This window comes from Cnephaeus nilssonii (genome assembly GCF_951640355.1).
Source record: "Cnephaeus nilssonii genome assembly, chromosome: 17".
Taxonomy (NCBI): Eukaryota; Metazoa; Chordata; class Mammalia; order Chiroptera; family Vespertilionidae; genus Cnephaeus; species Cnephaeus nilssonii.
Window position 1 is genome coordinate 10,495,885 of NC_137088.1, and position 24,745 is coordinate 10,520,629.

Sequence of the window (24,745 nt, forward strand, 5' to 3'; positions counted from 1 at the left end):
TAGTATATGTATATCCCTTATTTCCCCACACTACCACTTTCAGTTCTTAAAGTCACTGAGGATGATAGTAATTATGTTATATCCTATGCTCATTGCTTTATCCCACAGTACCCAGAATAGCAATACCAACGTTACCACCAACAATATAATTACTTAAAATAGTTACGTTTTTTGTTTTGTTCTGTTTGGTTGTTATTTGACTGCTAGGCTACGTATAGTCCAACCATTGTTTTTAAAAGTTACTTGAAATAGTTTTTGTCCCTGTGCTTATGTTGCTAACTGGTTATATAGTTCCCTGCATTTATTTCAATATTTAGAAATTGCTTTTTTACTTTTTATTTTTAAATTATTTTTACTTTTAATTGTGGTAAAAAAAATAACAAAACTTACCACCTTAACCATTTTAGAGTGTACAGTTCTGGAATGTTAAGTATATTCACATTGTTGTAAAACATATGTCCAAAACTTTTTCATCTTGTAACACTAAAACCTTGTACTTACTAAATATCTCCCCATTTTCTCCTCCCCCCAGTTCCTGGAAACCACCATTCTCCTTTCTGTCTCTATGAGTTTTATTACTCTAGATACCTCATATAAGTGGACTCATATATTTGTCTTTTCATGACTGACTTACAGTATTTCTCTAGCATAATGCTCTCAAACAAGGTTTGTTCATGTTGTAGCTTGTAATGGGATTTCCTTTCTGAATAAGATTTCACTGTGTGTGTATATGCCACATTAATCCATGTATATGTCAGAGGATATTTGGGTTGCTTCCCCAAGGAATTGCTTTTTATTTTTGTTTTACAGTTATGTAAAATGTTTACATATATCTGAAGTCAAATCAACAAAAAACATATTCAAAGAAGTCAACCTTCTAGCTCTTTTTTTTCATCCCTATTTCCCTTCCTTAAAATTTTAAATTTCTAGTTTATTCTTCCATTTTTTAATCTAAGTTGATATATATTTTTTGCCATTCAAAAAATATTTGCAAATATATATGTTCCTCCTTTCTTAGAAAATGGTAGCATACTGTAAATACCATTCTGCACCTTGACCTTATGATTGTAGTATATAGAGATCTTCCTCATTTTTTAAAATCACTGTATAGATCTTTCATTGTGTGGATGTACTATAGTTTATTCTACCAATTCCCTATTAATGGACATTCGAGTTGTTCGTAGTCTCCTGCTATTAAAAATAGTCCTGCAAAAATGATGTACCTGTAGGTCTTTTTAATTTGGGGGAGTCATCAAAGTGGGTTTACCTGGGTCAAAAGGTATGGTAAGGCTGCTAGATTCTGCCGATTTCCCTCTGTAGGGGTTATATCATTTTGTATTCCCACCAAAATGTATGAGAGCGCCTGTTTCCTATCTCATAGTACTTTCCTGAATTATGTTGTCAAGTTTTTGGACTCTTACTAGTATTATAGTGAGAAATACGATTTTCATTTCTATTTCTCTTAGTATGATCATCTTTTCATGTTCAAAACAATTTTTTTTCTGTGAATTCTCCACCTTTTAGTACATTTTTCTATATAGTAGTGGTTTTTTTCTTTCTAGTTTTAGAGACTATAATAGAGAGTAACTTTTTGTCTCTTATATAAGTTGTAACTATTTTTTGCAGTCATTTTACTTTGTTTATAGTCTTTAGCTGTTCAGAAGTTTTTATTTTTATTTAATTTATTATCTTTCTCCTTCTTGCTTGTAAATTTTTTTAGCCACTTTTAGTAATGTTTTCCTCATTCATTGGTTATAAGAATTCATTCATCTTTTCTTTAGTACTGTAACTGTTCCCTCCCTCCCTTGTTCTCTCCATTACCCCTCCTTCTTTCTGAACACTTCTGATCCATTTGGAATTTGTCCTGATGTATGGTGCAAGGTTTGGTCTCACTTTTCTTTTTCCATACAGATATCTAATAATCCTAACACTAATTTAAAAGTATTTTTTCTTATTGATTTGAGATGCTCTTTTAGTTTTGTTGTTGTTCAATGTATTTGTCTATTGGTTCTACTTAATATATTGTAATTGGGTCTATTTTTGGTTGTTCTATTCTGCTTCATTGATCTGTCTTCATGAGGCATCACAACATCGTTTTCATTATGTGGGCCTTATAATATGTTCTAATATCTAATAAGGCTGGCTTTCTTCTTTTTCAGTATGCTTTCTGTCCATTTTTTCTTCCAGATGTACTTTATAATCAACTTTTCTTGCTCTAATTAAATGTATGGATTAATTTGGGAGAGAACTGACATTTTTATGACATTTGAGTCTTTTTTTCCAAAAAGATGAAATGCCTTTTCATTGGTTTAATCCTACTTCTCTGTCTTCCACAAATGTTTTATATAATTTTCCTCAGATAGATTTTGTATATTCTTGCAAGTTTACATGTATGTATTTCTTAAATTTATTTTTTAATTTCATATGGTAATTTTTTAACCTGTTACTTTACTAAGTCATCTCATTGTTCCAAGTAATTTTGCCATTGATTCGTTTGGGTTTTCTAGGTATATAATCCTATAAGATGAAAAATTAAAAATTTCTGTACCTTTCCATAGACCACAGAATTTTTCTAAGTTACTCTCCATTGGCAGTTCAGGGGTGTTTCTGGAGGACATACTTTTAGCCTCTCTGTTATTATATTGTAGATGTTTCATTTTTTTGTGTGCCATTATCTGTGTAAACTGTATCTTTTGTTTAATAACAGGAGTTAGAAAGGCAGAAACATATGTGTAGCGTGCTGCAGCATAAAATGGATGAACTTAAAGAAGGCCTTCGACAAAGAGATGAGCTTATTGAGGTATGTACATGAACTGAGGAAATACTTAATTTTGAAAAACTGCATTGAATGGGATGAGGAGTATGCATTGGGAGGGAAAGGAGTTAAAATACTACAAAGAGTTTACGACTTGTCTCTTCATATTTAGCTGTACCCTACAATTTTACAAACGTGAAACATAAAGGCTTAAACAGTTAATGCTATGAACCCTATAAACAGTCCCCTTTTTAATAATAGAAGCTTTTGTAATTGCTTTTATTCCTAAGCACATTCTTTCCTACAGACTTCTTAGGAAATGGGTAAAGGAAGGATTACAGAGTACATCATTCTTTGGAATGTAGTGAATGTTATCTCTGGGAACATGGTTCTGGGGGAATAAGAAGCTTGATCCTCACTGAGGTAGATGCAAATAAGAAATTGTGGAGGCACCTTATATACCAAAAGGCAAAGGCTGGCCAGTGCTGAGTTCAACTTTCTCCTGGTGGAGGGACTCTGAGCATCAGTGTTGGCAGCCTTTTGGGAATGAGAAGCAGTGTGGTCCACCAAGAGATCTTTGAAAGCGTTTATCATCCTTCTTTGTCTACTACCTCACATGCCATTTCTGTTTTTCTCTAATTGCGGTTTTTCCTTTTGAGTTTGTCGTTCTTTGTAAATATGAAGTTAGTTTGTTGGTAAGGGATCCTGCCCATCAATCTTGGTGTGTTTACCCAAGAGCTCTAATGTTAACTTAGTATTGATGACATGTGAATGATAACAGGAAGGCCATCTCTTAATGATCTGTAGGAGATGCCTCACTTACCATACTCACTCATCCATATCCCAGGTCACTCAGACACCTTCACCTCCACCCACACCCACCTCCCACCCCGCCTTCCCTCCTCCACCTAGGTACCTGCCTCACTTACTCTCTCTCCCTATAAATGACTTAAAAGAACAACAACATTTAAGCCCGGCTGGTGTGGCACAATAGTTGAGCATCGACCCATGATCTAGGGGGTCATGGTTCTATTCCCAGTCAGGGCACATGCCCGGGTTGCTGGCTCGATTCCCAGTAGGGGCTGTGCAGGAGGTAGCAGATCACGATTCTCCTCATTGATGTTTCTATCCCTCTCTCCCTTTCCCTTCCTCTCTCTGAAATCAATATAAAACTATTTTAAATAAATAACTATTTAATAGAAGAAAAGAAATGACTGTTTTTCTGTTTGTGCATTTGTGTTCTTTTCATTTTTGAGAATAACTGAATGGAAACTGGCCTACTGAAAGCAAGTAGAATTTGACTATTCTAAATGCAGACTCAGATAACTTTTGAAAATATAAAATTACAATGGAAATTAGTTTTCTTAGTTTTTCCATATATGACAAGAAGCATATTATCCAACTTCTATTTCCTGCTGGCATTTTTTAAAGTGTGAATTCCTCTCCCTTTTTGTTCTTTCATGTTTTTGTGTGTCCTTGTGCCAGCCACTTGTTACTTCTGTTTCTAAATTAAGATATATACTTTTCCCCTTTTATGATTTCAGAATAATAATAAAGCTGCTTCTCAAATTCAGTAGCTTAGAAATGGTTAAGTGTTCTAGTTTTTAATTTGATGATGGCATTCAAGAGGAATTGTAATGCATGATTTCTATAATTTTTCATTGTGGTTTCTTTATAAACTCAGGGTGCTGGGTATACAAACTTTAAAAACATTAAATTAGTTTTAGGTGTTTCTTATTTTTAGAATTAACATCTCTTAGATGTTATTAGCCATGTTTATGTATAACTGAAAAATCTTGAGTATGACAAAACAATGCTTTTTGGTCTGCAGAATCTCATGGTAAAATATATAAGAAATGTGTGACTAAGGAAAGTAGGAGATCATAATTTACCAATAATGCATAAAAGAAAACCTGTTAAACATAAAAGGATAATTGAGCATCATTGTCTAAACAGAAGAATTGTTTAAGAATGACTAAATACTAATTTCTAGTTTTTCTAAACATTGATGTGAGTATTCATTTATAATGCATGATTTTCTTTCTAGCATAGGTTCTAACGAAAATTCAAAATGACGAAGCTAAGATATGTCTCTCTTGTATTTTTTTTAGTTCTGCTTAGAAAATAAAGTTTAAAACTACTGGTTGTCCTTTATGATAAGGATCATAAGCAAATCTGAAATTCCCTCTTTAGAAATGTTTTCCATGTTTGGAAAAGGCAGTTCTCAGGAAGAGTCCACATGTGGAGCTGGATGCACACAGAAACCCTAGCTGGCTTGCTGCCACATAGCTGTGGTTGGAACTTATTCCCAGTCCCCTTCCTTACTTTTATAGCGGTGAGCCACTGAGAGCCCTGTCTCCGAGACGCTGGATGTCTTCCTTCCTTTTAGCCAGCAACTCCTGCTTTTCCTGTTCATCACAGACGTGCCCCTTGTACCGTTTTTAAAATCAGCTTTCTTTTATTTCTGTTTTCCTCTCTCTCACCCCCTCCCTTGTTTCTTTCTGCTCTTTCATTACTTCTCTTCCCCTCTTCCTCTGCAGGAGAATCAACGTATGCAGCAGAAAGTAGACACCATGACTAAAGAGGTGTTTGAGCTCCAGGAGACACTTCTTTGGAAAGATAAAAGCATTAGGGTATGAAGTGAAATTGGGCTTTACTCCCAAGCTCATCGACGAGGAATAGACCAATATAATTTAACTTAGAGATTCCAAAAAATCTGTCCTTTTGACTCTTTTTAAGCATTTAGACAGCATGAAACATAACAAGCAGAAAACAAACTTTTAGGGGAAAACCTGATACTATGCATGGAAAGAACTCTACTCTCTCGCTGCCTCTGGGCTTGTGAAACCTACCAGTAGGAACTTTCTAAGGAAGTTGTTCTTTATTTCCTCAGGATTCTTATCCAGAAGCAGCCACAGGCATTTAATTCAAACTCTGTGGGTAGCTTTATATCCTTACATTGCAACAATTCGGATAAGGAGCGAGGATAAGGAGTGGGGCTCGGGGAAAGGTTATTAGCATTCCATAAATCCTTGGTAAGTAAAATAGGAAGAGATTAAAATCAGTTTAATTACGGAAGTGGATAGGAATGTCAGATTTGCTAGAGCTGCCAAATTATGACGTCATCTCTAATTATAACCTCATAACTCCCCAAAGCAGGGGCCCAGATAAGGAAAAAGGCTTCAGTGCTTTTTTGCTAAGCCCTTTAGGTAGATCCCAAGTGCACAGTAGGCTGAAAAGATTTCCACCAGCTCACCTGTGTGCCCTTTGACTGGCAGCCCCATCTCATGGCATGAGCTATCTGTTCTGCAATTGGGGTCCACAGAGCCATAGTTGCCAGAGGCTTACCTTCTCAGGGAAGGGCTGTGGCGGGGAAACGGGTTAGGTGGGTTAAGGAAAAGTAGCAAAGATCCCCAAGAGCACTTGTGATAGACATAACCCTCTGGATCACACCCTCCATTGTTAGGGGCGGTCTGTTTAGTACCCAGTTCTTTTCACACCTCCAGTGACCCTATCCTGTCATTAATGAGCACCTGGGAAACAAAATGCCTTCTGAAGAGTTTGATAGACCAAAAGCTTTAAAGAAATAAAGCTACCTTTTAGAGTTTCTAATACTTAAATACCAAGTTTCTAAAATTCTACCCAAAACTAGAAGAGCGTTCTGCAGTATAAATTAACAACTCTGTTAACAGTTTTAAAATTGTGAGCTACTGATTTTATTTAAAATTTTACTTGGGAAATTTAAAATGAGATGTGAAAAATGTATAGCTCAAAGTACGTAAATTTAAAAGTTTAAAATCTGGTCACTGCCTAGAATGGGTTTCTTTTAGGACCTTACATAATTTTCTTTAGCACCTATCAGCAAGCCTGTGGTTCCTATTTTGCATAATTATCTCAGTATTTTAAACTGGTTATTTTGGTCTGGCCAAAAAAAAATTCCAAAACTCTCAGCCCAAATAAAATAGCTCTTTAAAATAAAACAGTGTTTTTTTCTTATAAAAAAGCTGAGCTGATGGTTAAGATATAAATTATTTGACTTTTTAATTTTCTTGGCACTATTAAATAAGGGGTATATTGCCTCTATGTGGTATATAATAATGTGTTCCTTTGGATTTTTTTAAAAATTAAACTTTTAAAACATTTTTTAGATAATTGTAGATTCACATGCAATTGTAAAAAATATACAAAGAGATCTTGTATGTCCTTTATCTAGTTTTCCCCAAATGCAACATCTTGCAAAACTATAGTACAATACCACATTAAGGATATTGACCTTGAAATAGTCAAGATACAGAACATTTTCATCACTGTTATAAGGTTCCCTCCTGTTGCCCTTTTATAGCCATATCTACTATCTCCCCTACTCTGTCCCAAGCCCTGACAACCACTAATCTGTTCTCCTTTTCTATTTCGCCATTTAAGAATGTTCTATACATAGAATTATAACTTTTTTGAATTACCTTCTTTCACTCAGCATAATTCCCTTGAGATTCATCCAAGTTGTTGCATGTATCAATAGTTTGTCATTTAAAAAAATTAAAACTGTGATAAAGTACAAATAACATAAAATTTACTACTTTTAAGTGTAGAGTTAGTTGTGATATTAAGTACATTCACATTGCCGTGCTTCCAGCGCCACCATCCATCCACAGAACTCTTTTCATCTTATAGAACTGAAACTCTGTACCCATTAAATTATAACTCCCAATCTCCTCCTCCCAACTACCATTCTACTTTCTGTCTCTATGACTTTGACTCAAGGCAGCTCATATGAGTGGAATCATTAGTATTTGTCTTTTTGTGACTGGCTTATTTCACTTAGCATATGTCCTAAAGGTTATCATATTGTAGCATGTGTCAGATGTCCCTTTTTAAGATAATGATATTCCATTGTGTGTACCTACCACGTTTTGTTTATCCTATCATCTGTTGATAGGCACTTGGTTTGCTTTCACCTTTTGGCTGTTTCGAATAATGCTGCTGTGAACATGAGTTTGTAAATATCTTTTTGTGACCCTTCTTTTATTTCTTTTGGTTATGTACCCATAAGTGGAATTGCTGCATAAATGGCAATTCTAGGTTTAATTTTTTGAGGAACCACCATATTGTTTTCCATGACAGCTGCACCAACATTGCCATCAGCTCTGCACAAGTGTTCCAGTTTCTCTACATCCTTACCAACATGTTTCCTGTTTTGTTTATAGTAGCCATCCTAATACATGTGATGTGGTCCTCCCTTGACTTACATTTTCAACATGACCAATGACTACCTAATATATCACTCATCTCTAGCTTCATTTTCAAGATTTAAATTTAGTAACTTCATGGAAGAGCATGACCATTATTCTCTTGTTGAAGTTGTTTTCTTTAGTTCTTCACTGATCCTAGTGCTCATGTCTTTATCCCCAAGGCTGTTCCGAGCACCAGGTGGCCATGTGTAATATATATACAAAGTACTCATATATCCATATATCCCAATATAAGACTCACTCCCATTCTGACTACCCTGTGCAATTATTTGAAGAGTTAACCTGTTGCCCAAAGTTCAACCTGTTATACATATCTTTAAGCCTTCTTGACACTAGAATTTGAGGTTAGGTCAGGGATAAAGAATTATTTAGACTGTCACAAGCATGTACTTTTTACCCTAAAAAAATTCACTGTAGGAACTATTATTGAATGCAGACAGAAGGGTAGTGGTTAGATGGTCAGGTAATACAGAGGATTTCAGATTCAGCGTGAATACATGTGGTCTAATTATACAGTATTTCAGTCCTCTTGAAGCTTTGTGGTGAAATGGGAGCGCTTACAGGATGTATTTTATTTTCCCATCCATAATTATGGGAAGACAAGATTAAAAAGTCCAAAAGTAAATATAAAATTCACTGCTGTAAGATGTGGAAGAGGAGCAAATGGCATATTCGAGCATTTGCTAGAATTCCTGGTTTCAAATTGGTCTGTTCCTAAGAGATCATTTCTGTTTGGTGGTGGTCTTTATATAGAGCATGTTGTGATAGTGATCACTAACTCAGTACATGTGCTGATGCACGGCCTAACTGCACACGCAGATACCATAACCACAACTGTCTAACCCAGCAGACAGAACAGCAACTGTCAACAAGGGTATTGTTTGTGCTTTGCTGTCTTAGTGTTATATTTGTAATTAATGCAGTGGAGTGTTAATATTAATGCCTTATGATATTAGAAAATCATTAATTCACAGGCAGACTCCAGACATGTCATACAGTGTGAATTGTTGAAAGGAAGTTAGGTTTTGATGTTGCAGTTTGAGTGAGGAGTAGGACTTGCCCTGTGGACCACTTTTCCAGCAGCATCTGGGACGACAGCAAGGGAACAGAATTGTGGCCTTCATGGTGCTGCCATATAGAAAAAGTATGCAAGAGCTTCAGAACCAGAAAAAACTGGATTCATTTTCTAGCTTTGCCACTTACTGTGACGTTGAACAAAAAAATATAACTTCTCTGAGCCTCAGTTTTCTGATTCGTGAAATGGGCATAAGACAAAATACAGGGTATGTAAGGGAGAAATTATATAGATACAGGTATAATTATTTATATGTGTATATAACACTGTCTATATAGTTGGAGCTACACAAATTGTAGTTTGAGCTGTGTAAATCGTAGTTGCTCTTATCCCTTACTTACTCCCAGTTTGATTGCAGAATAGGATTATAATGGCTTTAAAATTGTCCAATTATTGAGCAGCCAGTCACTAAGCAGTTGACCACTTCTAAACCCAATAAACTGAGAAGAAAGAGACCTGTTGTAGTTTACTCAGATTAATGGGAATGCTGGCAGAAAGCATTAAATATATGAACAAATGGATGGAGAAAGGCTTTTTCAAATAGCCCAGCAGTCAGGCCCCTGAATAGACTGCCTAACGTGGGTTTGTTCTGAGGCCCAAGGATCAAAGTTGTTCCTGCTTCTGCACTGTCCTCAGTTCTGACAGCCTGAGATTCAGGCAGTGGCAGGAAAATGCAAATGGAAACAGCAGCTGGCTTCCCTGAGCCCGCCCTGTCTCATGCATGGCAGGTGGGGCTTTACACTGAGGGCCTCTTGAAGCCTGTGCCCATCCTGTGGGAGCTGAGGTTACCCCTGCCCCTTTTTCAGATGAGAAAACTGAGGCAAAGACAAGTTAGCATGTGTCAGGACTCAAAAGCCAGATTCCAAAACCCATATTTGCTACCCTCTGTAGGTGGGCTGTATTTATGTTGTTAGTATGTTATTTTTGTTTTTCACATTTTGAAGGTACATCAGAAAACCAAATTACTCTTAATTGTATTTAATTAAATTAACAAAGTAGTTTCTCAAGAATCCCTTTGGAGACTAGCCATTTTTAATTAAGTGGTATTTGAGGAATATTTTGCCACACTACTTGAAGAAAGAACACTACAGCCTACATTTAATTAAAATACCTTGTGCATACTGGTCATTTTTCTTCCAGAACTTTTTCTAAAATCAAGTATATTCGTGAATAAACTATTTTAGTTGAAATCTGGGGGTTTTATTTGATTGATTCACCAAATGAAAATGTACTAGGAGATCAGTAAGGTCAACTTTATTTCACTATTACTGCTGCCTTCGTTTTCCATTTCCTGTTTGTTCATGGACTGGAAAAGAAAGATTCGTTTTCTTGCCTGATGTGTGTGATAAGCATGTTTTGTCGAATTTATGCACGATTAACCAGTTGCTATTAAAACTCCCTTCTGGAGATATATATCCATCTAACTTCGTATTTCCTCCCAGCTCCTAATGTTGCCTTGTCTTTTATGCCTTTATCTTTATTTGATTCGGGTACTTCTCTGATCCCTTTCACTTGCTTTTTTTCTGTGCCATTCTGTCCCTTGCTACCCTGTCTAAAACCAGGCACTAGAGAAGCAGAAGGAATACATTGCCTGCCTTAGGAATGAGCGAGATACGCTCAAAGAGGAGCTGGCTGACCTGAAGGAGTCGGTGAAGACAGGAGAGGTATGTTAGCATCAGCCTGCAGCTCATGTCCCTCAGCGCTTTCTTCTTCCTTCCTTTCATCCTGTCATCTTTCCTGGCATGAGTACAAACCACAGTGATCGTTCTTCAATCCACATTTGGTAGGCTTAAGTCATTTCTTCTACAGAGCTGTATTCCATGTAACTAGCTCTGCCCGGTTTCACCTGTGGCAAACCTGTTGTCAGTCACCTCACAGAGCATGCCCCCTCCGTGTGGGCCGTCTTTTGATGGTGGTTTTTTTCTTCCCACAGAAACATGGCTTAGTTATAATCCCCGACGGCACTCCCAATGGTGATGTCAATCATGAACCAGTGGTTGGAGCCATCACTGTGGTGTCTCAGGAAGCTGCTCAGGTCTTGGAGTCCGCAGGAGAGGGTCCTCTAGGTAAGACACTGGTTGCTACCTTGACTTGGGTTAAGGTGACCCTATTAGACTTCCAGTTTGTTCATTTCTCATCTTGGGAAACAAAAACTACACAAAGACTGTCTGAGCCTTATCTAGATCCTTAATGGGGAGAAATCGGGGCACATTATCTTCAGACATCCTTGACCGTGGGAGACCAGCATTTGGGTCATTGTAAGTCCCCTGGCTGGAAGCTGTGGGTATACACACATTGCTTTTTCACTTAGAGATAGCGCATTGCTTTTTCAATTAAATAGAAACCTTCTGGTCCCAGGGAACCAGTGGGCTGGTAGGCGACTTTCCAAGTGTATTTTCTTCCTGGAGCATCTGGTTCTGTGTTCTGCTTATCCCAGGGTTCTTGCAGCTCTTTGCCACCTCGTTTCTTAAGGCAAGAAACAGATGACCAAGTAGGTAGATATCGGTGTTATTTCTACAGCAGGGCTTCTGAGCCTCTTAAAGTCTAAGCCTCTTCAGTTTAACCCTTTGAGATTCTAGTGACACCTCTCTCAGGAAACCACATAGAGTGGGACCTAGAGAAGCTGGTACAAAAAAACCACTACCAATTACCTCCACTAAGAATCCTGCTCTACAGGAAGAAAATGACCCATATAGATACTGTATCATCAGCCTACTTTTACTTATTTAAAAAATGATATTTTTTTTATGTTCTCATAGATGTGTAGGTTACCTAGAAGAGTGGGCTATAAGAATGGGGGAAATTAAAAAAAAACTCTTCTAAAGTTAGTGAACACAGTCTCCAATGTACAGACTTACAGAAATGTGATTGTAGAGCACTTTGATGAAGCAGAAGATGCTAGAAGGCGAGAGAGAGCTGCTCTAGAGAATGGACTGAGGGTCTGATCCAGAGCGTTTCCTCTGCTTGGAAGGTGCTGAAGAAACCGAACTTACACTTAGCTGGGACCCTGATTGGTTGTAAGAGGTGCTGGCTAGGTGTCAGCTGCTGCTTTTACTCATCTGTGGGTATCCCCTCAGCCCAAGGGCCTGTTTTAATATATGTGCTCCTCCCTCCAGGCTAGGAGCAGGCCCAGTGACCCTGCTACAAAGCCTGATTAGCCCTTGATGGCCTGCATTTTAGAGCTGGGCCCATCCTCCCCCCACTAGCTGTTGTGGGCCTTTGCTTCTTCCAGCATTGGGTTCCTCTGGTTTTTTTGTTCCAGCTTCTCTAAGTCCCACTCTTGACCTCTGTCTTCTATCCCATATTTTGTTTTCTCCTGCTAAGGGCTTAATTAAGCTTGTGTGAGCACTCTTGGCATTTGAGTTGTCTGTCTACTAGTGAGAGCTTGTGAAGTTTTGAAACAAGGAAATGATCTTTGTACTTCAGTTTGTCTTTAAGTGGAAAATCACTGCTCTAGGGAGCACGTGTATTTAGTGCCCTGATAAATATGTGGAAATATGTGTTAAATAATGAAGTACTTTTCCTTACACCATCAAGCCTTCATGTCTTGATAGAGCTGTAAGTTGTTTATCAGATAATATTTGCTCTTTTTAATTTGTAGAATTATTTTTAATTGTTCATATACTATATTATGACAAATTTAGTTTACAACCTTTTTTGTTTGTTTTAGATGTAAGGCTACGAAAACTTGCTGGAGAGAAGGAAGAGCTACTATCACAGGTAATGTTAATTGTAACTAAGTCACATGGTAAAATGTTAGAAAAGTATTGTACACTAGAAAGAGATGTGCTTATTTTAAATATCAGCACTCAAGTCAGATTTGAAGGATAAAAAGATAATTCATATTTTACCTCTTATTTCCTGTTTTTTAAAAACAACGTATAGGACACATAGCTTGAGGGTCGAACAGTTCTACAAAGCTTGCTATGAAGCCGGAAGTGCTCTCTCCTGTCCCCCACCCTTACCCCAGACCATTCCTGCTTGGTGCTTTTACCTGATTCTTTGGTGTGTACCATTCTTGTTTCTTTATATAAATAACATGCTTACGTTGCTTCTCAGTTGTTCTGTTTTTGGCATTCTCTGTTGCCATCCATCTGTGGAAGGTGAGCATTTAGCTTTCTTTCATCCCCTGTTCCTACCACACATGTATACCTCCCATCCCCACATCCGCCTAGTAAGGGAACAGTGTCCTTCCAGTCCTTTCATGTTATTAGACTCTGTCAACACTCCTCACAGTTGAGCCTTGTAGCGTCTAGGACTGCCTCTCATCTCTTCCACAGCTCTTCATTTTCCCCAAAGCAAATATTGTTCTGTTCCTTCCACTTGCTTTTCTATATGTGTATTACTAATTTAGCTGTAGACTTTCCAATGGTAGGTTAAGTCCACTATTTAGTAGGCACTATTCTAGGCATTTGAGATATTTCAATGAACAAATTAGTTTAAAAAAAAAAATTCCTGCCCCAGTGGACCAAACATTCTAGTGGTAGGAGACCAAGCAAGATACAACAAATATAATTAACTAGAGGCCTGGTGCATGGATTCATGCACTGGTGGGGTCCCTCGGCCTGGCCTGCGGGGACCGGGCCAAAACCGGCTCTCTGGTACCGCCCCCCCCCCAGGGGTCCCGGATTGCGAGAGGGAGGTTCTCGGGTGACACACCCTGGAATCGGGCTCCCTCTTCTCTGGTTCTGGGTGTGTCACCTGAGAACTGCCACTGCCAAGTGACCACAGCTCGGCAGCTCCTGTGTTGAGCATCTGCCCTCTGGTGGTCAGTGCACGTCATAGCTACTGGCCTGTTGGCCGGTTGGCCAGTCACTTAGGCTTTTATATATAGATAGATAGCAAATTATGTGTTATGTTAGAGATTTGTGTGAATGCATTTATTGTGTTTCTCCAGCCACATTAAGCTTTATCGGTGCAGTCGTGGAGTAGGCAGGTTAGCTTTTATCAGACAAGTATAATAGGCCAGAGGAGGCAAGGGTGTGTGCAACAGAGTGGTGATGGACCTAGAAATTAAACTGGGGAAGGAGGTTTGAGAGGACATCCAGGAAGATCAAGGCACACTGGAAAGAAATGGGAGCAATGGATTACAGTGCTAGTGGGATCCAATGATTTTTGGATTTGGGGTCCAGAGAGAATGAGCTAGAAAGATCTGGAGTAGTGGTTAGAGAGAAGATATGTGGATTAGATGTATGTAGAGATTGCAGTTATCTAAATCAGCTGTCACCAACCTTTTGGACCTCATGGACCACCGGTGGTCACGGACCACCAGTTGGCGACCACTGCTCCAAAGGTTTCCTTAAACCAGCAGTCGCCAACCTTTTGGACCTCACGGACCACCAGTGGTCTGCAGACCCCTGGTTGGTGACCGCTGATATAAATGATGAGCTATAGTACTTGATTGTGGGAGTGAGTGGCTGAGGGCAAGAAGGGACAGATGCCAAGATCTTTAGAGAGGAGGTGTTCCAGAAACTGAGCTATCAGTTGTAGGACAAATCCACTACTTAGATGTATTTTGAAATTGCCAAGAATTAAGACAGGAATAGTTTTGAGGGAGTGCAAGACGGGAGCTAAAGCAGTGAAGAAAGAGTGGGATGATGGCAATGATGAGGGGTAGTGAGTATAATTGGAAGAGATAAGATTAGGAGTTTTAGGGAGGTTAGAGGGAGAATAGTTTGGCAACAGCAAAAAAACCAAGAGGACACCCATTCCATTCTTGGGCCCAGCAGTGGGAGGGCTGTGGGAGAAATGTAGGGCTGTGGGAGTACGTAGAGGGCTGCAGAGGAAGCAGGATCCTATTAGAGCACTGGGGTAAAGGGAGTGCTCAGAGCAGAGATGGAGGACCAGGGGGCATTGCTGATGATAGAATGGTAATCCAGCGGGCACAGTGGAAGAGTTTCAGGCTTTGGGAAGGATTAGGAGGTGAAGACAGAGAAGGGCTGTACAGAGCCTTTTGGAGAAGAGGGTAGGAGAGAGAAGTCTGACCCTTTTTGAGATGGACATAAACAGAGTGTTGGGGATTTGAGATTAGTCTCGGTTCACTCCAGACAGATAGTGGTGACACTGTGTGTGTTGCAAGGGCAGAGGTGTCTGGGAAGCATGGCTTTAGTCCAGTGCAGCGCTCGCCCGGACTTTCCCCTTAGGGGAGTGGCGGACTTGTTCCCGGTGCTCAGGCTTCCCCTTGACTCCTGCTGATGGGGTCGAGGACACAGTTGGCGAGGCCATCTGGAACTCTGAGCATACAGATTCACCTTGACCCTTGAAGGACAAAGAGGCATGGGAGGCTTTGTCCCTTTGTCCCAGAGGCACCTCCCCTTGTGTGTGGGGTGGGTAGACTGCTCTGAGTTGTGTTTGTGTGATGGTAAGAGTTGTAGGCATTTGGGGAAACATGACTGGTTTCCGAAGGAGGGAGACAGACTCGGGCACTGATGTTCTGACTTCTTGTTTCTCTCCTGTTTTTTCACCTCTCTTTTTGTCTCTTGCTTTACTTTTTAAAAGTTTCTCAACTTTATCTCCTAATGCTTTTGTTGAGTTTCTATTTCTGCAGTCATTTCAAGGATGCCGATATTTTCACTAATCTCGGAGGATATTGACAGGCTAGTTGGTTTGTTTTCTGCTGTCTGCAGTTTGTTTCCTTCCAGATGCTCTTTTATGCATATTTATTTGGTCTTCAGTGTAAGAGTGGGGAACCAGAAAGCTGATGGGCAGCTCTGAGGTAATGGGTGAGGCTTGTCCAAGCTTTTGTGAAGATGGATGTGGCTGGGTGTTTGGTTGGGAGCCTTCAGTGTGGAAAGGTCGGTCTTTTATTTTAGGCTAGTCAGAGCTCCAAAGAGAGCCTCGGTCCTCTGCCTCAGGGTACAGCCCAGCTGTCTGCATTGTGGGACCTGAGTGTGGTCTGGAAGCCTCAGAGTCCAATACATTTCTGTTCCCTTGATCTCCTTGTTTCCCACACGTGGCACTCCTTTCTCCACTGAGCCTTGCTTTTTTTCTCCAACCCAGAGTTCCTTTTAATTTTATTTTTTAGTTTCTTTATTTTGCAAATTTTAAACCTTCAGCTTTATTAGGGTACTAGAGGCCCAGTGCATGGAAATTCATGCACTGGACGGGGGGGAGGGTCCCTCAGCCCAGCCTGCCTCCTCTCACAGTCCGGGAGCCCTCAGGGGCAGGAGGCGACCCGGCGATCAGGGGAAGGCGAAGCCCCATCACACCTCTGCTGCTGCCACTGCCGGCAGCGCAAGCCTCAGCAGGCCCTGGTTACCTGAGCCTCAGGAAGCTCTGGGCGGCCAGCTGCCATCCGAGGCTTGCCTGCGCCTCAGGCCGGCGCTGGGTGGCTGAGGGGACTGGGCGCCACCATCTTTGAGGGCATGGCAGTCAATTAGCATATTCCCTCCTTATTGGCTGTGGGTGCCGCCATCTTTGAGGGTGGGACAGTCAATTAGCATATCCTCTCCTAATTGGCTGTGGGTGCCGCCATCCTTTGCAATGGTGTGAGGGTCAATTAGCATATTCCCTCTATTGGATAGGATAATTGGTGTAGAATAGGCTGCACATAAAGTATACAAATGTGCATATCTATATTATTTTCCTAGGGCTGTCATAACAAACTACCACAAACTGGGTGGTTAGAACAATAGAAATGTATTGTCTCACTGTTCTGGAGACGAGAGGCCCAAGATCATGGTGTTAGCCCTGTGCTGGTTCCTCCTAAGGCCTGGAAGGGCCATCTGCCCCGTGCTTCTCTTCTGGCTCCTGGTGGTTTGCTGGTCATCTTGGCATTCCTTGGCTTATAGATAGCATTCTCTGTCTTCACATCATCTTCCCTCTGAATGCGTATCTCTTCAACTGGAATTCTTTTTATAAGGACACCAGCCATATTGGCTTAGGGGTCCTCCCTGTTGCAATATGAACTCATCTTAGCTTAACTCTGTGCATCTGCAATGGCTCTATTTCCAAATGAGGTCATATTCTGAGGATTTCAACTGATGAACTTGGGGAGTGACAGTACTCATAATGTGTCAGAGTTTCTGCACCCTTGGTAAACATTCCTTCCTGCACCCTCTTCCCTCTCCCTTTCCAAGCAACCGCTGATCTGCTTTCTGTCACTCTAGATGAGTTTGCACTTTCTGGAGTTTTATATAATTGGAGTACATTTTTCACATACTTATTTTGAGATTCAGCCATGTTGTTGCCTGTCAATTGTACTTTCCCCTTTTTTTGCTGAGTATAGATGTACCGCATTCCATTGTATAGATGTACCGCAATTTGTTTATCCTCCTGTTGATGGACATTTGGATTATTTTTAGTTTTGGCTATTATGAATACGCTACTCTGAACGTCCTTTATTAATGTATTTCTGTATATAGAAAATTTCTAAATAAGAATATTTAACCTAACTCTAAAACAAAAGAAGAATATCTAACTGCCCATAGAATTTCCATTTTGAATAAAAGTAACAAATAATACTGAAAAGTGATGTTCCCAAACCCTACACAAATAATAAAATAGAGCTCTTTTTATGGGTGCTGGTCCTGGTGCTCGCTCCTTCCGATGTTCGCTCACAGCTTCTCCTAGCACCGTTAGTAGTGTGTCCCCTTGGTGGGCACTCAAGGAGCTTGCTCATGCATGATGTGTGTGGCTGACGAGGATCTGCCTCCTTTGGATCTTGCTGACGAGTGTTTGATTCCCCTGCAGGTTAGAAAACTGAAGCTGCAGTTAGAGGAGGAGCGGCAGAAGTGCTCCAGGGGCGATGGCACAGCGGCTGGTGACCTGGCCGGGCTGCAGAACGGCTCGGACTTGCAGTTCATTGAAATGCAGAGTAAGTGCAGGGGGCGGGACAGGCCAGACACAGTCTGTCTGGGCTGTGTCCTAGAAGCAGGATTGTAAACTGGCTGCCAGTGTCATGTAATTCACATTTCTCAAGAGGAGCTCGTACAGATTGGTTCGTCCTCAGGTTGTCCAGAAGAGCAGTCAGAGCAGTAATGGAGCCGAACAGAAGCTTCTGCTCACCTGCGAGCTTCAGGGATGATGAGAGCACTTCCCTTCTAGGCAGAGTGATTTGTAGGAGCATTTTGCAAATAGTGACATCCTGACACTGTCCTCTTTCATACCCTTGTCAGCTTGAAGCTCCCATGCAGCCCCCTACCTAATTTTGTGGAATTCATCTTGGAATAATTGGAGGGATATATTTAGAACTAACACTAATATTGAGTTGTTTCAGAATTTTCTCAGTTTTCTTGTTAACTCTAATTTTTATTAGATGGAATTTAAAACAAGGCCACAATGTAAACTAAACCTACTCCATTTACCTAAATTATTTCGTAAGGACTGTTCAGAAGCCATTCTTTTTAAAAAAATATATTTTATTGATTTATTACAGTGAGGAAGAGAGAGGGATAGAGAGTTAGAAACATCAATGAGAGAGAAACATCGACCAGCTGCCTCTCGCACACCCCCCACTAGGGATGTGCCCGCAACCAAGGCACATGCCCCTGACCGGAATCGAACCGGGGACCCCTCAGTCGCAGGCCGATGCTCTATCCACTGAGCCAAACCGGTTTCGGCTAGAAGCCATTCTTATGTAGATACTATATAATTCACCAGCAGGGAGACTTTTCTTTTTCCTATTCAAATAGCATTTCTGAGAACTTATCTTAAAATATTGGTTATTCCATGGCTTTTTTGCCTAAACATTCTGAATTAGGCCAAATAGAAAAGACTCTTGGATTAAGGCTTATTAATACTGTTAATACCAACTTTTGAGGTTAGGGATATATCCTTTATTGCAGTGGTTCTCAACCTTTCTAATGCCGTGACCCTTTAATACAGTTCCTCATGTAGAGCCTAAGACCATCGGAAAACACAGATATTTACATTACAGTTCATAACAGTAGCAAAATTACAGTTATGAAGTAGCAACGAAAATAATTTTATGGTTGGGGGTCACCACAACATGAGGAACTGTATTAAAGGGTCGCGGCATTAGAAAGGTTGAGAACCACTGCTTTATTGGATATCAGTTACAACCCTCGTGATACTTCCTGGGGAATATTTTGTTCCTGAAATGTCGTTTTGGCATGGAGGGTCGATGAGGACTGGGATGTGACAAGAGGTAGGCTGATTGGTTAGGAGGCTGTGATGGTGAGCTGAACCACTATAATGGCTGTCAAGTCTTAGAGAGGGAACTGGATAGATTTGGAAAAGATTGGCCTAAAGCAGCAAAATCAAAAGGAATCATCCTGAGGGGGAATGGGCTAGACTTACGTGTGAATGAGTCCTAGTGTGGGTAGGCGGTCGCAGGTATTTGAGGAAGGTGGGGAGAAGTACCACCTGCAGCTATACATGGAGGTGAGCTGAGCAGGATGGGCAGGCGGGGCCTGGCTGGAGAAGACAAAAGCAGGCAGCACCCTTGCACCAGAAAACCAGGAAGGGACCCTGTGACTCTTGGGTCTGGACAGTGCCTTGGCTGTAAAGCATGGTGTTGAGGAATGGAATTTCAAAACACAGATGAAATGGCTGAGACGACAGAGTTAGAGTTTTGAAAACAGGAAGGAATGGGTGGTTTGGAGAGTGAGAAGGACACAGCACATTTTGATAACAAGTTGCTGGGGTGAAGAATTAGAAAACTGGGTCGTGAAGCTTCTGTTTTAGAGCCCAGGAATAGGAATCGTTCTCTTTGACTCCCAGGGGTGGCTTTTTGGGAGAGGGTTTTATGACCCCATTACTTTTAAGGTGACAGTAACTGTCCACTTAGAACAGCTATTTGCATTGAGGATATATAGGAAGTTATAACTTCGGCTATGTGGAACAGCACAAAAGTTCTTGAGTTAGGTAGATTATATTTGGTCTTCTCCTATAAGCCTTATAATGCTTACCCTATAATCATTTCAGAGGGAGATTTTTATTAAATTTGGCTTGTTGGAGGGATTTTTTCCTCCCCCGTCATTTATAAACTTATTAAATGATTTATGTCTTCAGTCAAATGTATAGCTACCTATTTATATAGCTCTACCCATACCACATTATCATATGTTATGGAAAAGCATTTGTTTCAGCAAATATTAAGCATACACGGTGTGCAAAGCATTTGGCTAGATATAGAGGTGGATTCAAGAAGGCTAGACAGGGCCTCTTTCCTTACAAATAAATGTTAAGAAAACATGGTAACTATTATAAAAGAACACAGGCAAAATGCAACAAGAGAAGTTATGGTTAATTTAGGAGTCATACAGGAGGTGAAAATTGAGCATAACCTTGGTAACCTTGGAGGTTGGTTAAGACTTAAATCGGGGGTGGGGAACAAGGGACACTTGAGGTATGGGGGAGCAGAAGGACGGCGGTGGGAAGGTGCAGGGCTGGGGTCCGGGAAAGTGGAGGGCCTAGTCCTGTGAGCACCGAGGCTCCCTGGGCCATAGGGCTGCAGAGAAGCTGGCTAACGGCTCCTTGCTCAACGCTCTACCTACACACATCATGGGGCGCAGAGTGAATTTCCTCTAACCCCTGATCCCAGGGATGCTGTTGTAACACAAGTGCTCGAGCTTCTGTAGTGTCCACAGTTGCAGGGGCTGGGTTGCCGGCGGTGCCATGGTCGCCCTGTGTGCATTTGTTTTGTCTTCTTAGGCCGCACGGTCCTCTCCTGTGCTACAGAGGGCATCACTGCCTGGTGGGTCACACCTTCACCTCTCAGAGGTGACTGATTGTTCTCTTCTGTTCTAGGAGATGCTAATAGACAAATTAGTGAATACAAGTTTAAGCTTTCAAAAGCAGAACAGGATATAACCACCTTGGAGCAAAGTGTAAGTACTTCTAATGGTGCCAAAGGATTTAAATTCCCTTAAAACACACCTGCCTCCTGCATCTAAAGGGCTAACCCATGGATGCCTTTGGGCTGCCTTTACACTTGGATCTCTGGAAAAGCTCTATATCAAAATGGGAAAGCCAGCAGAGAACATCTGCCAGGGCACATCCGCCTTCTGTTTCCTGTAAAAAGACAGAAAACTGTGGCTGTAATTCTAGTTGTAGATATTTATGAGAATTCAGAGAGATCATAGTTTATAACAAAATGCTTTATTGCACATTTCAAAAGGTCCCAAAACTTTTCCATTCAGTGAGTCTCCTTCTGTGATGTTACTTTGGCACTTAAACACTATGGTCATCATAAAACTTAACATGGGAAATTGGCCTACAATGACTCTACAGCTGTAATCCTTTGGGGACATTTCTTTATTTATAAATAGCATTTGGGTTCTGAGAGGACCTATGACTCACCCTAAGGGGACTTGTTAGTGTTAGATTACTTAGAGTTCTAATAACATTGCATTTCCATCTTGGCTGCAAAAAAGCGATGGCTCCTAGTGCTCAATACCAGAGGTTGTGTTCTCATATTTACAGATTAACCGGCTTGAGGGACAGGTGCTGAGATATAAGACTGCTGCTGAGAATGCTGAGAAAGTGGAAGATGAACTGAAAGCAGAAAAAAGGAAGCTACAACGAGAGGTACTTGTTTTAATATGCTTTCTGGAAAACATTCCTAAAAGGAAAAGATCCTTGGGAAGTGAATTCTTTGTTGTGTGAGGAATTTAATCCTGGGTCCAAGCTGAAGGAAACAGCAGTGGAGTCACTTACTCTTTTGTGTTGGTGTTTGACCCACACAGTGACTGCCATTTTGTTTTGTTCAGTTACATAGGAAAAGGAATACTTTTTATTTTTTAGATCAGGTCTATTTCTCCAACGTCTGTAGGTCCTGTCTGTGACTAATACTCAGTATCACTGTTTACGAGTGGCTGATTGAAAAAAAAATTAGGCTGTGGGATCCTATGCAAGCCCATCTGTCAGCAGTATGTCCACATCCCGGAAAGTTGAAAATAAGGTAGCACTTGGTTTTGTTTCTGACTCTGTAAGTGACCAAGTTCTCCTGTCTCTAGTTGCGAACAGCACTGGACAAGATTGAGGAAGTGGAGATGACCAACAGCCACCTGGCCAAGCGGCTGGAGAAGATGAAGGCCAACAGGACAGCACTTCTGGCCCAGCAATAGGGAGGCCACCACCTACCTGGGAGTTCTGGGCCCCACCCAGCGGGACTGACTGCTGCCCATGACAAACCCCTCTCAGTACTGTTTGAGTTTTGTCGTTAATATAGCCACCCTTGTATTTTATAATTTATGAGAGAATGAAATAGGTTTGAATCTTCATGAATGAACACTTTGGATTTTGTTTGTAGTTTAATTCTAGACTAAGAACTGGTCCATGCTGTTTTTATTTGGTTTTTTATTTCCGTAATTTTAGCATCAAGTTTACTCACCACTTGCCCCCAGCTGCCTCAGTGACGGGGCACTCGGAGGCCTCGGCCCGGGCTTGGAGGACAGCGACTCTGGGTGCTCACTGAGCTGCTTGCCGGAGACCTCAGAGAAAACACAAGTGCCTTCCTTCTCCACAGTGCAATTCAGACTGCAGTGATCTCCAGTGGTCAAAGACATGTACCCTCATGTCAGATAGCATTTATATTTTAGTGAAAAAAGTTCACAGGTGGGGAATATATGTTTCACTAAAATTTATATGTTTGGAGAAAAAAGCCTTTTTTGTAAAATATTTAAATTTATATAAGAAAATGTTAGAAAAAGATATGGGGAGTGTATATAAAACTTGCTTTATTGCATGGGGCAGGGAAATCCAAGGCCTAATACTCTTAAAGTAAGAGTAGAGTCCTTATTCTTCAACATCAACTGTGCTGTATCTTTTAAGGTATTTCATCTGCTGCTTCTTTGTGGAATGAAACCTCAGACAAACCCAATTTGGGGCGGGAGGGGGGGGAACAGGCAGGTGGGACATTTGCCTGGAGAGTCTATTAAATACACCCTTTGGCTGACTACAATTGGCTACTGACACATTCATTTTGTTAGAGGAGCCTTTAAAACAAATCATGGCCACCGTGCCTTATCTTGCCCCTCTTCTTTTCTCCTTCCTAAGGAAAACTGAAATGTAGAACTTTGTCTTTTTAAGAGAACTTCAGTTTCATTTTTAAAGGTACCCAGTTCAAGAGGTTTCTATCATCGAGTGTAGCCATTTTATAGGATTTGTGGTTCTCTTGCTCTCAGAACCAAGGTGGTTTTATGGAAATGATTACTGCATCTTCAGTGTTTACACAAAAAAGTATCGGGGAAAGTCTAATGAATCCAGGCCACATGAGAATCAAATCAGACCTGAAACTAGATAATAAAGGGTACTCAGATGTGAATACATTATTGTTTAGAGTAATGAGCCCTTTATTTTTAAAATATGGAAACCGGTCTCCTGAACTGAGAGGATTTCCTAGTTGGGGAGGGATGTTCTCAAAAGCAGATTTATCCGAGAATCCCACAGCTGGAACCAACAGACAAGGCCCAGCTCTTGCAGTCTTGGAAACAGACTGTGGTCCAGCTCTTCCTCTTCACCACGGCCACTCCGCCTGTGCGCCTCCCAGGCTCATGGACTCTCACTTCTGAGAAGCCCGCGTCTACTTTATGGAAGTTCCAAGTGTTAAACTTGATCTGTCTGTCGTCCATCTTTTCCACATGGAATGGCTCCACTTCTTCATAAGATCATTTTCTGTTCTTTCTAACAGAACTTTCTTCATTGAGTCTTGTAATATGAATTTTACCTAAAAAATACAGGCATTCTTCCTCCCTGTGGGGACTGCACATTTCTATTAATGCAGGTTAATATTAAAGTAGCTTATTTTAATGCACTTCTAGTTTGTATTTTTACATCATCCTTCAAACAAGAATACTTAGAACTTTAATCATCTTAAGCTGGTAGTAGTTCTAGTCATTAACAAAGTGGGCTTCCTTAAGAATTCATGCCAGTTATAGTATGAATAGTACTCCTGGATAAGGAGTACTTTTTTCTCAAGCTTTTTTAAAATTAAGAATCAATTAAATATTCTTTTGGTTATTGAAGGTACTAATAGATTATCAATTCACCTTTCTCAATAGACTGTGTCATCAGAGCCTTTTATATATTTAGGACCTTTTTTAAGGGCACCTGAACTAACATAATATCTATCACCTGATATTATAAAGAATCAAATCAAAGCATGATCTATGAAATCTTCAAGTCCTCTTTTGAATTCTTAGCAGATGTCCAGGGGGCTTTCAAATTGCTTTTGAGATTCTTTAACACTACTAGGTATATACTAGGTGAAAATCAATATAGAGAAACTTTAAAGTGTAATGAAATTAAATAAGAACTCTTAGGACACATCTGACAGTTTATTTATAGTTGATTCACCAAGCATGAGGAGTGCTACTATCTAGAAGGCAAATGTGAGTCTTCAACCTTAGGACCTGCTGCATCAGGGCACAGAGGAAGAACAGCACCCAGTGTCCGTAAGTGACCGGATTTAACATCTCTCAAAGACTTTGTACAGATCGGGCAGGTTAGCAAGCTGCAGGACATTCCCATCTTCTGTGAAATGCTTGGGAGGCAGGAGGTGTGAGCGGAAGGCTTTATAGACAACGTGTTCCACAGTCCACTTCCAGGGGTTTGGAGCGGAGCCAGGCGCTTCAATCTGGAAAAGACGTTAGGTGTCATGTCTCCCCGTTTGCATCCCGGTACATATTGGCTTCCTAGCTGACATGCACCGGACCAGCAAAGTCTTGTTTCTTTATAATGGGCTGTTACCTGATGCTCGTG

At 40.6% G+C, this 24,745-nt stretch overlaps 2 protein-coding genes across 8 annotated transcripts in view; one reads left to right on the top strand and one right to left on the bottom strand.

The window, feature by feature from the left end:
• LRRFIP2 (LRR binding FLII interacting protein 2) overlaps positions 1-23,798 on the top strand; it is a 98,067-nt gene extending 74,269 nt beyond the window's left edge. For 5 of the 6 annotated variants that reach the window (XM_079794983.1, XM_079794986.1, XM_079794985.1 and 2 more), the window contains 7 exons: positions 2,708-2,800; positions 11,013-11,145; positions 12,750-12,799; positions 17,771-17,894; positions 20,792-20,871; positions 21,467-21,571; positions 22,000-23,798. In XM_079794983.1, coding sequence (XP_079651109.1) covers positions 2,708-2,800; positions 11,013-11,145; positions 12,750-12,799; positions 17,771-17,894; positions 20,792-20,871; positions 21,467-21,571; positions 22,000-22,110 — 696 coding nt within the window. In that variant the 3' untranslated portion in view covers positions 22,111-23,798. Of the gene's footprint in view, positions 1-2,707; positions 2,801-5,295; positions 5,389-10,641; positions 10,744-11,012; positions 11,146-12,749; positions 12,800-17,770; positions 17,895-20,791; positions 20,872-21,466; positions 21,572-21,999 lie in introns of all 6 variants that reach the window. The other variant, XM_079794988.1, reaches the window with a different exon arrangement.
• Positions 23,799-23,916: 118 nt separating this feature from the next.
• Positions 23,917-24,745, bottom strand: part of MLH1 (mutL homolog 1) — a 33,340-nt gene continuing 32,511 nt past the window's right edge. For both annotated transcript variants that reach the window (XM_079794981.1, XM_079794982.1), the window contains one exon: positions 23,917-24,620. In XM_079794981.1, coding sequence (XP_079651107.1) covers positions 24,453-24,620 — 168 coding nt within the window. In that variant the 3' untranslated portion in view covers positions 23,917-24,452. The remainder of the gene's footprint in view (positions 24,621-24,745) is intronic.